This window comes from Camelina sativa, chromosome 15, assembly GCF_000633955.1.
Source record: "Camelina sativa cultivar DH55 chromosome 15, Cs, whole genome shotgun sequence".
Classification (NCBI taxonomy): domain Eukaryota; kingdom Viridiplantae; phylum Streptophyta; class Magnoliopsida; order Brassicales; family Brassicaceae; genus Camelina; species Camelina sativa.
In genome coordinates, this window is record NC_025699.1 from 8,432,306 (window position 1) to 8,448,082 (window position 15,777).

The 15,777-nt window shown below is 31.3% G+C and overlaps 5 protein-coding genes across 5 annotated transcripts; 2 read left to right on the forward strand and 3 right to left on the reverse strand.

Moving 5' to 3' along the window:
• LOC104746040 lies at nucleotides 1,453–1,922 on the reverse strand. The gene has a single exon (XM_010467424.1). It carries the CDS (start codon nucleotides 1,904–1,906, stop codon nucleotides 1,454–1,456), a length of 453 nt encoding a protein of 150 aa, XP_010465726.1. The 5' UTR covers nucleotides 1,907–1,922; the 3' UTR covers nucleotide 1,453.
• LOC104748244 lies at nucleotides 7,788–8,237 on the reverse strand. Its single transcript, XM_010469917.1, has one exon. It carries the CDS (start codon nucleotides 8,235–8,237, stop codon nucleotides 7,788–7,790), a length of 450 nt encoding a protein of 149 aa, XP_010468219.1.
• LOC104746041 (DNA-directed RNA polymerases II, IV and V subunit 9A) lies at nucleotides 10,138–11,356 on the forward strand. The gene is made up of 4 exons (XM_010467425.2): nucleotides 10,138–10,256; nucleotides 10,495–10,570; nucleotides 10,979–11,137; nucleotides 11,264–11,356. Exons 1-4 carry the CDS (start codon nucleotides 10,228–10,230, stop codon nucleotides 11,342–11,344), a joined length of 345 nt encoding a protein of 114 aa, XP_010465727.1. The 5' UTR covers nucleotides 10,138–10,227; the 3' UTR covers nucleotides 11,345–11,356.
• On the reverse strand, nucleotides 11,450–12,505 carry LOC104746042 (bifunctional TENA-E protein). Its single transcript, XM_010467426.2, has 3 exons — nucleotides 12,305–12,505; nucleotides 11,981–12,198; nucleotides 11,450–11,906 (listed from the first exon to the last, which is right to left on the reverse strand). The coding sequence occupies exons 1-3, from the start codon at nucleotides 12,485–12,487 to the stop codon at nucleotides 11,591–11,593; spliced, it is 717 nt and encodes a 238-aa protein (XP_010465728.1). The 5' UTR covers nucleotides 12,488–12,505; the 3' UTR covers nucleotides 11,450–11,590.
• LOC104746043 (ubiquitin-conjugating enzyme E2 32) lies at nucleotides 12,796–15,338 on the forward strand. Its single transcript, XM_010467428.2, has 5 exons — nucleotides 12,796–13,051; nucleotides 13,499–13,630; nucleotides 13,733–13,817; nucleotides 14,003–14,166; nucleotides 14,613–15,338. The coding sequence occupies exons 1-5, from the start codon at nucleotides 12,941–12,943 to the stop codon at nucleotides 15,048–15,050; spliced, it is 930 nt and encodes a 309-aa protein (XP_010465730.1). The 5' UTR covers nucleotides 12,796–12,940; the 3' UTR covers nucleotides 15,051–15,338.

Genomic DNA, 15,777 nt, shown 5'->3' on the forward strand with positions numbered 1-15,777 from the left:
AAAAAAAAAAAAAAAAAAAAAAAAAAAAAAGACATTTTAACCGAATCAAATGACCACAGTAAATAGTTTTGCTGTATTAATTTATTGTTAGATAAACGGAGAGGTAGACAAATACATAGCAAATGTTTTAGTAATTGTTTCAAAACAATTGAGAATCCCAAGGGGGACAATGATCAATTTTTCCAGTCTTTTCGTTGATTTGGCAAGGTCCTTCTGGGCGTAACTTCCATTCGCATCTTTTGCAACCACAATCTCCAGATTCAAAACTGCAAGCGTACTTGGTATCTCTAGAGACACTTGGTAAGAATTCGAACGACCACGTTCCACCTGGCATCATTATCCTAGTTTTAAAAGAACTTGTAGCCTTCATAGTCATCATCAATTCAAATTTATTTTAATAGATATATAAAATATATCTAAAATCAACTTATTTGTAAATACTCTCTAAACACAAGATATGCAAGAAAATATCTTTAAAAAGATTTATGTAAATATATTTTGTAATCATAAATAAAAATAATATATATTTATGAAAATAAACTATTTCATGAATTACGTTTGTTGTTTAAGAAAAATTATCAAAAACACATTTTTTAAAAACAAAAAAAAAGAAGTAAAAAAATTTCAATTTATATTTGTATTTCTAAATAGTAATTACCCTAAAATAAGTATTTAAAACTCTAAAATTCTATAATTACAATTAGTTGACTATATTGTGTTACTATATATTTATGCAAAATTAAATATTAATAAGTAGCTTTTTAATTTTTTTACTATGAACAAATTTTCTTCTTCAGAAAGAAATAAATTATAAGTCCAAAAATGTGAAAAAGCATAAAATTTAGTTATGTTCTTATCCAAAAATTTTGGACAATAAAAATTAGACAAGTTAATTATTTAAAAGAGAACATTTATGGGACATAAAAATTTTTACGGGTAGGGATGAGATGAAACAGGACGGGACATGACAAGACGGGATGGGACGAAATATCTTTGTCATTCTAAAATAGTTGCGTGTAGGTTATATACTTGCAATACTCCATACTAAAACCAAATTAATATCTGATATTTGAATTGAACACCTTTAAGCATAATGTTACCATTCAAAGGATTAACGATGTCTAAACAACATACTCATCTAATTTTAACACCATGTAAGTAAACTTAATATACTACTCAACACTATTTAAAATTATAAAAACTTAAATAAACCAAAACATTTTATGCATTCAAAATATACATAAATTAATTACAATATATGTCATCCTGTGTTGTAGCACGGAGTATTACCTAGTTATATATTAAAGAAAACTTCATCACGGTTGTGTGTTGGTAAAAATAAAATAAAAATAAGAGTGTTTTCATTAAAAAATAATATGAAATACTTTTATTGATTATATTGTATATTAGTGAAATACAAGTACACGACATTGTTAAAATGTTATCAAAGCAACTAAGAATTCCAAGGTTGACAAACATCATACATGTTAGTTTCTTTGTTTAATTTGCAAGCTCCATTTTTTTGGATCTTCCAATGGCAATTCCTACATCCAAACTTGGCGAATTCTCTGTCTCTGCTCTGTTTGTAGATATCGAAGTAATGCATCTCATGTTCCCATCCAAACCTGCAAAAAAACAAAGTGCCCCCAAAAATACTGGGTTTGAATTTAAACGACCATGTTTCATTTGGTGGCATAACCGAGACTCCAAAATCATCGCTTTTTGATTTACAATGATACCACAACAGCAAAGAACCACCAAGATCATTGTGTATAAACACTGTTGTCCTTGGGTTGTCGAAACCGGTTGTAGGAATCCTAGCATTTTGAGCGTCACATATCAATACTACATTAACACACATAGTCGTAATGATTAAGAGAGCCGCAAGTTCTAGTAGAGAACCCATTTTTTTTTTTTTGTAATATGAAAAGTATTATATATGGATAACTACTCTTTCACTCAATATTCACTTATATATACATTTTTCAAGTACATTGGGAAAAAAAAACCTTGGAGTTTGTAGTTATTTTCAACCAATGCCATTGACATTAAATATTAAGTCTATAATTAATATCAAAACAAGATCCCTTTTTTCTTAAACAGATTTCCCTTTATTGTATATGGATGACTCTTTCACTATGGCCATGATTGAAAATGCATATGAAGGAGTTTTTTTTTTAGTTTTATCATCCAATCAACATTTATTAAAAGAGCATATAAGAGAGCATTTAGAAGAGATGCTATCATATGTCATTTGAAATATTTGCCAAACATTTACCTTTAAAATACTAATATTATTAAAATAGTTTTATATAATTAATTTATTTTGTAAAAGTGTCAAAAAATTGTGATTTCATAAAACATTAATTTATTTGTGATAAGATAATATTTATCAGTAACTTATTAATGTTATTATTTAAAATAATATAATAATTTATTTAATACATTAAAAATATTAATATTAAAATATAAATGTAGATATAACTTTATAATATAGTATTATTTTATTTTATTTTAATGTTGGAGTTTGTGGTTATTTTCAACCACTGCCATTAACATTAAATATTAAGTAGATAATTAATATCAAAACAAGATCCCTTTCTCTTAATCAGATTTCCCTTTATTGTATATGGATGACTCTTTCACTATGACCTTGATTGAAAATGCATATGAAGGATATTTTTTTTAATGTTATCATCCAATCAACATTTATTAAAAGAGCATATAAGAGAGCATTTAGAAGCTACAGATGCTCTCATATGTCATTTGAAGCATTTGTCAAACATTTACCTCTAAAATACTAATATTATTAATATAGTTTTTTATATAATTAATTATTTTGTAAAAAGTGTCAAAAAATTGTGATTACATGAAACATTAATTTATTTGTTATAAGATAATAATATTTAATAACCCCTCTTAAGATTTCCGAAATCTAAATTTACATTAGACTGAAATTGGATTAACACCTTTGACAAAAAAAAAAAATTGGATTAACACATGATTCACCATTTGACCTTCAATTCAATTTAGTAAGATATTTCCGTAGTAAGCGTTTTTTTTTGTTCTTTAAAAAAAAAATTAATGCAATTTAGTGTTTTGTATAATATGAGTAAAAGTAAAACTTATGTATAAAAGGAAACTTTATCATGGTTAGTAATACTTGGATATACATTAGAGCCATTTCTGGTATCGATTATGATTTATTTCAATATATGAAATATATGATGTAGTCAATAGACATCCTACTATATTAATTGGGAAATACAAATATGAAACTAATCTTAAAATGTGTACAAAATTACATTCAATTGTCATTAGAAAATTTTAATTAAGCTTAATTAATTAATTTAAATAAATATAATTAATTAAAAAATAAAATAAAAACTCACAGATCAAATATAACAAAAAATCTAGAAAAAAAATATTTTCTCTCTCTAATAAATTATGGACGAAATTACTAAATATTTTTTTTTTAAAAAATATATAAACTAATCAGAATTTTAAAAACTAAGATTTTATATCCAAATTTACAATATAATTATTTTTAATAACTAAATTTCGAAAATTTTGTTAAGATTTCAAATTATGATTCTCCTATCATCTTTATTTTATTTTATTTACAAATTGTTTGGAATTTTCATTTAATACGTATGATTAATAAAGTACAGAATTTTTTATGCATATGTTGTGATTTGAATTTTTAAAAACGAAGATATATTAATCAATCTATAAAAAATATATGTTTTAATTTCCACATTCGCGGGTTGGTAAAACTAAATTTATATAGATGATAAATTAATAATTTTTATTTACTCTCAATTATAAAATTAAAATTACTACTTTATATTTCACAAAATAATGATGCAAATACAACAAACAAACAATATAAAACTGTAATATACGGCAAAAATAAAATACTATAATATTCCAAAATACTTAGTATTCAAATAGACTAATAGATTTACAGAAAAATTAAAAATAAATATTATCTCAAATAAAATAACTTTTTAAAAAATATATAACAATAACTTTTATTATTATATTATAATTTTTTAAAAAAATTTTGATCCGTGCTTAAAGCACGGGATATCTCCTAGTTATATATTAAATAATAAAAGAAAAGTAACAGTGTTTTCATTAAAAGAAAATACGAAATATTTTTATTGATTATTGTTTATTAGAGAAATACAAGTAGACGACATTGTTAAATTGTTATCAAAGCAACATCTCCTTCAATGATAGCAGTTTTAAGTCCCTTAATAAAAGCCAATGTTTCCATAAGCAGAGCAAAATCTTTTCTTTTTCAAAATGAAACTATCATGTTATAGCAATTTCACAGGATGCTTAACTTAAAGTATAGGCCTTTTTAGTTGTTTTAGTAATAAGAAATTTCAACAGCGTGCAAAGCAGCACCATGGCCGCCAACTCCAGCTCCGATGATGATCAAATCGTAATCGAAAGATTTGGGAGAGGCACCGTTACCATTACCATTACTTGAAGCAGAAGCAGAGACTTGGAATCCGCTACTCTGAGTTCGGTTACTGCGCAAAGACAACTGATTCGACGGAGAGAAACCAAACGCTTCACGCCGGAGTCCGCAGAAACGGAGATTCTTGGGCGTAGAGAAAACGGAAGCAGTTGATCCGAGCACGTGGTTCGGTCTTGTAAACGACGACGTCTGTGAGAACGAAAGCGTCATAGCTGATTGTATTGTAAGAGACAGAGAGAGAGATCTAACAGAGGAAGACGCAGATGACAGAATTAAACTCGGCGGAGACAGAGTGAGTGTAATAGCTAACAACGGAGGCGGAGTTTTCAAAGCGCCTTCGTTTGTTTTGTTTGTTTAACCACATTTTTTTTGTACACGTGGCATTTACGACTTTGCTTTTCATTTTTTCACTTTTGTCAAACCTGATTTTAACTTTTAAGACATATTTTAACCGAATCAAAAGGCCATAGTAAATAGTTTTGCTTTGTTAATTTATTGATAGATAAACGGAGAGGTAGACAAATACATAGCAAATGTTTTAGTAATTGTTTCAAAACAATTGAGAATCCCAAGGGGGACAATGATCAATTTTTCCAGTCTTTTCGTTGATTTGGCAAGGTCCTTCTGGGCGTAACCTCCATTCGCATCTTTTGCAACCATGATCTCCAGATACTTGGTCTCTGCTTTGCCAGTAGATACGGAATAAATGGTACTCGAGTCTCCAGGTAAAACTGCAAGCGTACTTTGTATCTCCAGAAACACTTGGTAAGAATTCGAACGACCACGTTCCACCTGGCATCATTATCCGACTTTTAAAATCAACGTCTAGTGACATACAATGGAACACCATTGGCACTGAACCTCCGTTATGTAACACCACTGTTGTATTTGGGTTGTCAGAACTTGGTGGAGCCGGAGCCGGAGCCATGGTGTTTTGAGCGAGGGTCATCGTTACACTTGTTGCACACATAATGATTATGAAGGCTACAAGTTCTTTTAGAGAACCCATATTGTTTTGTGTTTTTTTTTTTTCGTTGCAATGTGAAAGTATTGTGTATGGGATATGGATGACTCTTTCACTCAATACATTTGTGTATTTATTACCAAATTTTATTAATTATATTTCCGTAGTAAGTTTTTTTTGTTGACTTTTTAAAAAAAAATGAATGCAATTTAGTGTTTTGGATAATATGAGTCAAAGTAAAACTAATATATAAAAGGAAACTTCATCATGGTTAATAATACAGTAGAATCTCTATAAATTAATATTCGGTAAATTAATAATCTTTATAAATTAATAAATTTTTCCGGTCCCAAGTTGGAACTAGTGTAATTTTGGATACTATTCGATAATATAATAAAATAATATTTTTTTTGAAACTCCTTTATAAATATATTGTCCTATCAATAATATATGTTAATAATTATATAAAATTATCTAAATATATGTATATATCTACACATTAATTTTTATTGAAGTTTATTTTTAATATTTTTACTATATAAAATTTTTTGAGTGCTATTTTCAAAACATGATAATTGTTATTTTCATTGTAATTGATTTTATAAAAATATTAGTTATAAAGATTAAATCTTATTTTTAATAATTTTTACCAAATTAGGAAAGTCTTTCTATAAATTAATAATTATTAATTATCGATAAATTAAAACCTATATAAATTAATAAAATTTCATGGTCCCAACTTTATTAATTTATAGAGGTTTTATTGTACTTGGATATACATTAGAGCCATGTCTAATATCGTTTATGATTTGTTTCAATATATGAAATATATGATGTTATATTAAAGGAAACCTCATCACGGCTAATAAGTGTTCGTAAAAATAAAACAAAAAATAACAGTGTTTTCATTGGAAAAAAAAGGGTGTCTTCTAGTTTTAGTACGTTTTTATAAAGTAATCTGTTTTTTAGTACGTATACTATTTATAATAGGGAAAGTGGGTGGTGTGAGATTGTGAGAGAGTGTGTGAACGTGAGTGTTTGTGTGAGTGTGGTGAGATGGTGAGAAACAGTTAGAGAGAGTGTGAGTGCGTGTGTGAGTGTGAGAGAGTGAAAGAGTGTGAGAGCGAGCGTGTGTGTTGTGAGACAAAAATTATTTTTTTTTAATATTTTATTTTAAATATATTTTATACTAAAACTAATATATGCAATGGTTTTGTACTCTGTACACATTATTAACTGTAGATGTTTGTACAGATGCTTATACACATTTTGTTTTAGTAATTTCAAATATATTTTCATATCAATAATGATATATACAATGTGGTTCTGTACAATCATATGTACATATTATTAAGATGTAATTTGTTTATTTTTAGGTTTTAGATATCTGTACAGATATGTGTAGAGTTAATAAGCTGTACAGATACAAAATTTGTTGTATTTAACATTATCAAATATATTTTCATATCAAGTGATATATGTAATGGTTGTGTATAAATATTTACACAAATTATTAAGTGTACAGATGTAATTTGTTTATTTTTTAGGTTTTTAGATATCTGTACAGTTAATAGGCTGTACGGATATAAAATTTGTAAAAAATATTAAATATTATCAAATAAAATCATCAAACAAAATGCATATCAAATTATAAAGAAAAAAGTATAGATTTTTTGTATCTGAAAAAAAATTAGAAAAAAAAATTTATATAATCAAGTATTTGAGTAATTAAACATAAGGGGTATGCCATTAAAAAAAAAAAAAAAAAAAACTTAAAGTCTCGCATTGCTACAGTGAGAGACCGACTATTTTTATAATTGTGAATAGAAAACATACTAATTTCTTTATTACTTCCCAAAAACGTACTAAAAACACAAATATCCCAAAAAAAAAACGGAAACGATATCAAATGTTGGTTTCAAAGAAAATGAAGTCTAAGTCAAATGCCCATTGAAAGACTCGGTTACGGAAGTCTTGGTATCCGATAGTAATAGTTTCAGAACTTGTGATGGAAGCAATAGGTTTAATCATGCTGTGTGTAATTTGGAGATCAAGCCAAAAAAGCTATCCACTCACCCTATTAGCATCAGAGCGAGATCAAGAATAAAGGAGGAAATTCACTTCTTTTGTGTATCTTTCTTACTATATGGTACATATATCTGCTTATGTAATAATTTGTTTTCAAAGTTTCTGTATGACTTTGTAATTTTGATTTGATATCAATGAAATTAGAAGGAAAAAGAAAAAAAGAAAAAAACGAAATACTTTTATTGATTGTTGTCTATGAGAGAACTACAAGAAGACGACATTGTTAAACTGTTATCAAAGCAACTAAGAATTCCAAGGATGACAAACATCATACAAATTAGTGTCTTTGTTTAATTTGCAAGCTCCATTTTTGTGGATCTTCCAATGACAATTTTTACATCCAAATTTGGCGAATTCTCTGTCTCTGCTCTGTTTGTAGATATCGAAATAATGCATCTCATGTTCCCATCCAAAACTGCAAAAAAATAAAGTGCCTCCAAAAATACTGGGTTTGAAATCAAACGACCACATTCCATTTGGTGGCATAGTCGAGACTCCAAAATCATCGTTTTTTGATTTACAATGATACCACAACAAAGGACCACCAAGATCATTATGTATAAACACTGTTGTTTTTGGGTTGTCGAAACCAGTTGTAGGAACCCTAGTATTTTGAGCGCCATATATCAATACTACATTAACACAAATATTCGTGATGATTAAGAGAGCAGCAAATTCTAGTAGAGAACCCATTTTTTTTTCTTTGTAATATGAAAAAGAATTGTATATGAATGTGGATGACTACTCTTTCACTCAATATTCACTTATATATACAATTTTTCAAGTACATTTGGAAAAAAACCTTGGAGTGTGTAGTTATTTACAACCACAGCCATTGATATTAAATATTAAAATTATAATTAATTTAATTAATATTAAAATTCTTTTAGTCAGATTTCCGGAGGAAGATCTCAGCCGATATTTTCCATCGCAACACGTTGATTTCAAATTACTTTCCTCCTACAATATATGTTAAAAATTCAAATTAAAGAAACAAATTTAAACGCCAAAAGATAATCAAATTCCTAGCATATCTGCATATTCCAAGAAAAAACAGATTATAGTGATTTTCTTTCTAATTAGTTACTTAATTGGATTTCTTTCTAATTATCTCTACACACTCACTTTCTTTTCATCCTTTCATAGCTTAATAATATTACTTCTACTTTAATTTTATCTGTATTTTTGAACCAAAAAAAAAATTACTTATACTTTCTTCACTAATATCGTTTGTGTTTTTTTTTTTTCTACCTTAGATTGTTCGATCCATGCATCTCTCGAAATAGATTTCTGTGATTATAATTGTCTTCTTTATATATCAAGATCAATATTTTCTAAACATATTTACATTGATTTAGTGACTCAATAGTCAATATAATCAGTTTTTAGCTAAATCTTCAAGTTTAATATGTTAGCTTTGATAATTATGATCGCTACTAACATTTTTTTCATTTATGTGATGTATAAGAATCAAGTTAAGAGAACCATAAACTTAAGATTTCCGAAATCTAAATTACATTTGACTGAAATTGGATTAACACATGATTCACCATTGACCTTCAATTAATCTGCTGGGATGTGTATTTGTCTCAATTCACATTCCAATTATTATAAATCCTAGCTCGGGAATGTTTTTAGTTTGAATCAGAAACAACAAAAAGCCAAGAGAGCTTCATGCAATTGGAAAACGAAATTCAGATAACCAAAAGCTCACATCTGTAACTGTAAAAATTTAGAGTACAGACCTGAGAGATTGTGAAATGTTGGTTGGTCTTTGCTGGCGTAAAGAAGAACATCATCACCGACCTGATAACGGAGAAGAATATTAGTATGTGGTCTGTGATCAAATCAAATTTAATAATGAAACTAGATATTCACCGGCGGTACATACACCGAAGGGCTATTTTTTAAATAAAAATAAAATGTTATTTGTTTTATAGATTAACTATATATATATAACTAATATTTAATTTGTATTTTTTAAAATGTACAACCTTACAAATATATATATATATATTAGTTAGTGTAGAAAGTATTTTGTTTGAGGTTTATTGTTTTATATTATAGGAACTATAACATACAATTAAATAAGTTGTGATTTATAGAAGGAAAATACTGTGTGTGTTTATAGAATTAATTTCTATTGTTTGTAAAATTGGAAACTTAATATTAATTAAATTAATCATAAACTTAATACTTAATATTAAAGGGAGTGGCTCCTATTGTTTTGGAAATTTTATTAAGATGGAAAATCTTGTTTTCCAAAATTGAAATTTAATATTAATTAATTAAATGAAAAACAAATTAATAATTAATGTCAATGGCATGCTTGTAAATAGGTATAAACTTCATGATTTATTTTATAAATGTCTCCAAAAATGTATATATAGATGTTATGATGGTTATCTTTTATAATAGATGAAAAATATATAGTCAAAAGTATAATCTTTCTGTGTAAATATATTTCTCATAGCAATAAAGCCTAATAAGTCAGGCCCAATAAGCTTAATTGAGAACTACCGTCCCGTCGGGAGATCACTACTATAGTACATACTCTGTTGTTGTTATACGAGAACGACGATCTCATCTTTTTCTTTTCCCAAACGAGCCCGCCAGATATTTTTCTTTGAGCCTCCTCTGATTCACTTCTCGACCTAAATTTTTCTCGACTGATTCAGCGAAGATGAGTACTATGAAGTTTTGCCGCGAATGGTAAAAAAGAAAAAAGCACTCGGCTCTCATCTCGTTAATGTAGTTTTTTTTGGAATTGCACCGTACCTTACTTAGGTTGTTTTTGTGCATTTATTGAAGTTTTTGTTATGATGTTTTTGCTTCCTCTATCGAACCGTCCATGGTTGTTGATTTCGCCTTAAAAGCTCTAACCTTTGTTCGAATTTTGTTTATGGGGTCGTCTTTGATTGTTGTTTTCTGTTTTGATTTTTTCGTTCAGTAATAACATTCTGTATCCTAAGGAGGACAAGGAGCAGAAGATCCTCCTCTACGCTTGCCGTAATTGTGATCACCAGGTTTATAAAGCTTTTTTTTTGTGTGTGTGGAAAAATTAGGGTTTTTTAGCATTCAATGAAGTGCACATAATGTGAGTGGGACTTATTGCACAATTAAGAAACTTTAGTGATTTGGGATTCCTTAGTTTTCACCAACTTCTCTATTTATCTTACTCCTTTAATTAAGGCTTATCAAGCAAGTTCGTTCTTATGGTTTTAGCTTTCTAGTGTTGTGTTCTGTATGAATACTTTGAAGGGACTCTTTAGCTTGTGGAAAGGATTAGCTTATTGATGATAACACAAACTGCATGCGTGTAGTTATTGACATTTATTTAAGCTGCATTTTGTCATCTTGTTGTTACAAATTATTAGATTGGAATTGTCCTCAACGATCATAATTTATACTTTTTTGGGGGCACTGGCTTGCAGGAAGTAGCTGATAATAGCTGTGTGTACAGAAACGAGGTTCATCACTCTGTAAGTGAACGAACTCAGATCCTAACGGATGTGGCTTCTGACCCTACTCTTCCCAGAACCAAGGCTGTGCGTTGTGCCAAGTGTCAGCATAGCGAGGCCGTCTTCTTCCAGGTATAACTATCTTATTTCGATAACTATTGGTTATATGCTACATCTTCTCTGTTTGTTCCCCAAAACGTATTCTCAAATTTTGTCTACCGCCCGAGAATTTTAACATAGCTATCATTGAATGTGCAGGCTACGGCTAGAGGGGAAGAAGGAATGACATTGTTCTTTGTCTGCTGCAACCCGAATTGTGGTCATCGCTGGAGAGAGTAGATAGCTTTTATAGCTTCAATTGTTCAATCATCCACCTATGCTTTGATAAGTTCTTATGAGTTTAGGATATTGATGTTAAAAGTAGTTACCAGTAAGTGTAAGATGTGGAATGATGGGAACAGCGCTACTTAGTCGTGTTATGAAATCATAATCCCAACTCGTGTCACACCAAACATAAAGATTGAAACTTGTTTCTCTTTGGGAACTAAAAACAAACGAGAAAAAAAACTGAACCCAAAACATTAGCTAATCTCCTCCACGGCTCATCTCCCAGAACGCGACCTCGTATTCAAGAACACGTACAAGCACATCTTCAGCTTCAGCCAGAGCTTCACCAGAGGCATTCTCCAGACACCGTTCAGCAATGCTCTTGACAGAAGAACAATACTGTTTAAACCCATCATTGCCCCACCGATGACAAGCACCTGTAAGCTCCACAGGGGTTTTGTTCCCGTCTTCTAAACAGTGAGCAAAGCTCTCTTGATACACTGCTTCAGTTGCCCAGAAAGCTGTCATCATCACTGAATACTTCACCTCATTACTCATCAGAGCTTCCAGAAACCTTGAATAAACAAAGCGAAACTTACTAGTCTCTGATTTCAATTTCAACTCAGGCAACAATATAAAATTCAGTACCTGAGATATTCTTGATTAGCCTTTTGAGGCACAACGGTCGAGAAGTCAACATCCCATTTCGATGCTTCTGTTTTAAACCATTCGATTTCACCGTTCAACGATGCCATACCACCAAGAACCACTTCCATATCGGAACTCTCGCCGGATTCTTTACCGGCTCTGATCAACACACTCGCTACAAACGGCACGAATCCTCTCACGAACAGATAATCTTGCCCCTGCAACACACACACACACACACAAAACAACGTCGTTTCAATTCAAAGTCTTCAGATTCTTGCTTTGTTTTCATCAGTAAATTACTAACTACAGTAATAACAGTACCAGCCAAGTTCTGAAGGACGAGAGATCAACGGATCCGTCGCGGATCGAGACGACGAAGGCATGACGTGTAGCCGCCGTGTAAATCGAACGGTGCTTATCAATCCACGTGTCGATCACCCCTCTCTTCTCCATTTGCAATTGCTTCTTCTTCTTCTCACTTCTTACAAGAATCTTTAAAGTCATCGGTCATCTTTTGTCAACGTTTTGACTTTTTATTGTAGTCTGTAACGTGCACGTTTTAATGGGCTTTAAAGAAATGGCCCAAGGCCTATTAAAGTCTCCCACAACGATAAGTTAATGATTTCTTCTAAATCAACGGTGATTAAAGACACGCTGGCCTATTCGTAGATGACGTGAGAAAATCTGAACCGTTAAGATGCTTGGGATGACTAATAAGTTTACTATTCAGCAGACAGCAATGGTCACGTCACTTATCCTATAGTTAAAGAGTGTGTGACGTGGATAATATTATTTTTCTAATTATATACTTCTGTTTTATTGTAAATCAATCTCTCACCTCCTCGAAGCTGTGTCCGAATTCTTAACTTCGTGTATTTATTATTTTTATCTGTAAAGACGAATTGGGCCGAGCGACGGATTTGCACTTTTCCGGCGAGATCTGTTGGGCGAGATAAGATGGCGGATGAGAGGTATAACCGGAAGAATCCGGCTGTGAAGAGAATTTTGCAGGAGGTTAAGGAGATGCAAGCAAATCCTTCTGATGATTTTATGTCTCTCCCTCTTGAGGTAAACAACGTTTTCTTATACTCACCTTATCTCCGGTTCGAGAATTTTTTGAGATCGGAGATTTTTATTTTTTTCTTCTGGAGAGAAGATCCCCCTCTCTTGATTCAGTTTCGTTTGTGTTTCTAATTCGAGATTAGGTTAACTGGAATTAGAAATTTGTAAATCTGCTCTGAAGCTTGATTAACTTGTTAAGCCTCATTAATTAATGTTTCGCTTTCGTACTTGGATTTGTGTTTCTATAGATCTAGGTATGGTGTGTTTGTGCTGTTTTGTATCGTATCATTGTGTATCTGTCAAGACTCGAGAGTGATGTTGTTCTGTTGCAGCTGTCATGCTAGTTCTGTGATCGATATAGATTGTGTGTGCAAATGTTATAGCTTTTATTTACAAGTTTTTGTGTTATACCAAATAGTTTTTACATGATTCATTTTTCTGTTCTAACCTCAGGAGAATATCTTTGAATGGCAATTCGCTATCCGTGGTCCTGGTGATACTGAATTTGAGGGCGGGATTTATCATGGGAGGATTCAGCTGCCTGCAGATTACCCTTTCAAACCTCCTTCATTCATGTTATTGACTGTAAGGATCTTTTTACTCTTTCTTTTACTCATAAACACACACATGTTGCAAGGGTAAAGGGAGAGTCTTTATCTAATGAATCTCTTTACTTTTGTTTTTCAGCCTAATGGTCGCTTTGAAACCAATACCAAGATTTGTTTGAGCATTTCAAATTACCACCCCGAGCATTGGCAACCTTCATGGAGTGGTAAAGTCATGGACTTTTTATATTTTTCATTGATCCTTACACCAACACCATGTCACAAGATAACTTATATCTTAACTGTTATGTTTTTTTTTTATACAAGACTACATAACACTTGTAATTTACACCATGTTGAACTGTATATCATCTCTTTGCTCTTATGATTTAGCTTTTTTTTTTCTTTGCAGTTCGTACTGCTTTGGTGGCTCTTATTGCATTCATGCCCACAAGTCCCAATGGAGCACTGGGCTCTGTAGATTATCCAAAGGAGGAGAGGCGTACACTAGCCATTAAATCACGTGAGGCACCTCCCAAGTATGGCTCTCCTGAACGGCAAAAAATTATTGATGAGGTATAGTTACTCAATCCCCACTCGAACACCCTTTTAAGTCTTGTGCTTATGCTTAATATTCTGGTGAAATTATATGAATTTGGCTATATGTTACTGTTTCCCCATTGTAAACCTTAGGCATAACTGTTGGTCAAAATTTAGGCTTGCATATCTCTAGCGGTTAAGGTCTAATGTTTGCTCAAAGAGTATCTGCTTAGTTTTTACCGCATCACAGCTGCTATTGTCTGCATACAATAAAATGTGGTGCGATTCTACTTAACTAAACAAGTAGCACCATTTTACAGACTACTATTGGTTTTAGACAAAGATAGTGTTAGCTAACTCCTTTTGGTTTAAGCTCTTGACCCTTTCTTCATGTATTTTGATATGACTTAAGTTTCCATCCTAAAGTCCATCTTCAGTTTTAGAAACAACTGAACTAATCATGTCCTTTTTAATAATCGCAGATTCATCACTACATCCTTAGCAAAGCAACCGTGGTTCCAAAAGCCATTCCTCTTGAATGTAACCAAACACCGTCTACTGATACAGTAGCTCAGTCCCAAACTGAGCCACAGGAAGCCATAACGGTAGTGGAAGAGCTATCCATCGCTACAACAGACACCATAGTTGCTGATCAAATCATAGAAGAGACACCTGAAGCAGTCACTGCAGCAGCTAATGTGGTTCCTGCTGCAGCAGCATTAACAGCGGTTGAAGTTGCAGACAGAGCTTCTGTAAGTGGTGAGCAAACAACGGTAACCAGAAGAGCAGCTCAGAAGCCAGTCGATGACAGACTATTCACGTGGGCTGCGGTTGGGCTCACAATCGCAATCGTGGTTCTTCTCCTGAAGAAGTTCATACGATCAAGTGGTTACGGTGCTGGGTTTATAGATCAGTCCTGAACTCTATAATGAACATCGTCGATCTAAAGGTAAAAGTCAAAGTTGATCGATGGATGAAAACATGAAAAGTTAATCCTGCTTTTGGGAAAAGGTACCGGTGGTGTTTAATGTATAAATATGATTTAAAAGTGCATAAAATTGGGTATATATGTGTGAAAATCGTCTTGCAATTTAGTTGATAGATTCGATTATTAACTTGTGAGTCACAAGTTGTGACAAAGTTAACAACAATATGTATTTTCGATTTGGACACCAACTACTTTAAATTATACAGCAAGCTTTTTGTTATTTGAAATCTGAATTATTTAATGTAGTCAGTCTATTGTGTGTATTTTTTACATTATAAGTTACAGAAGGATACGGTGGTGTGATTGATAGAGTGATCTCATCATGTACCGTAGTATTCACTTTTCTGTTTAGAAAAAGCTTTAACTTTTGACCTTTGACTGTGTAATAAAAAATAAGTTACCGAAGGTTGAATGTAAATAAATGTTCGTAAAACAAAAAATCAAATAGAAATTAACAATATAGATATCATCATAGGTACTGTGACAGTACTACTGTGGCAAAAACAACACACAAAAGTAGTAAGTTTGAAGTCTACGTCCTTTCTCCCCAGAGATTCTCAGGTACTAAAACCAGCAAAAACACTGCTTTTGCGTGTCTGTGAAGACAGTTTTAAAACAGCTCTCTTGTCTCTTCTATCTTATTACCCTTTTAACAAAAT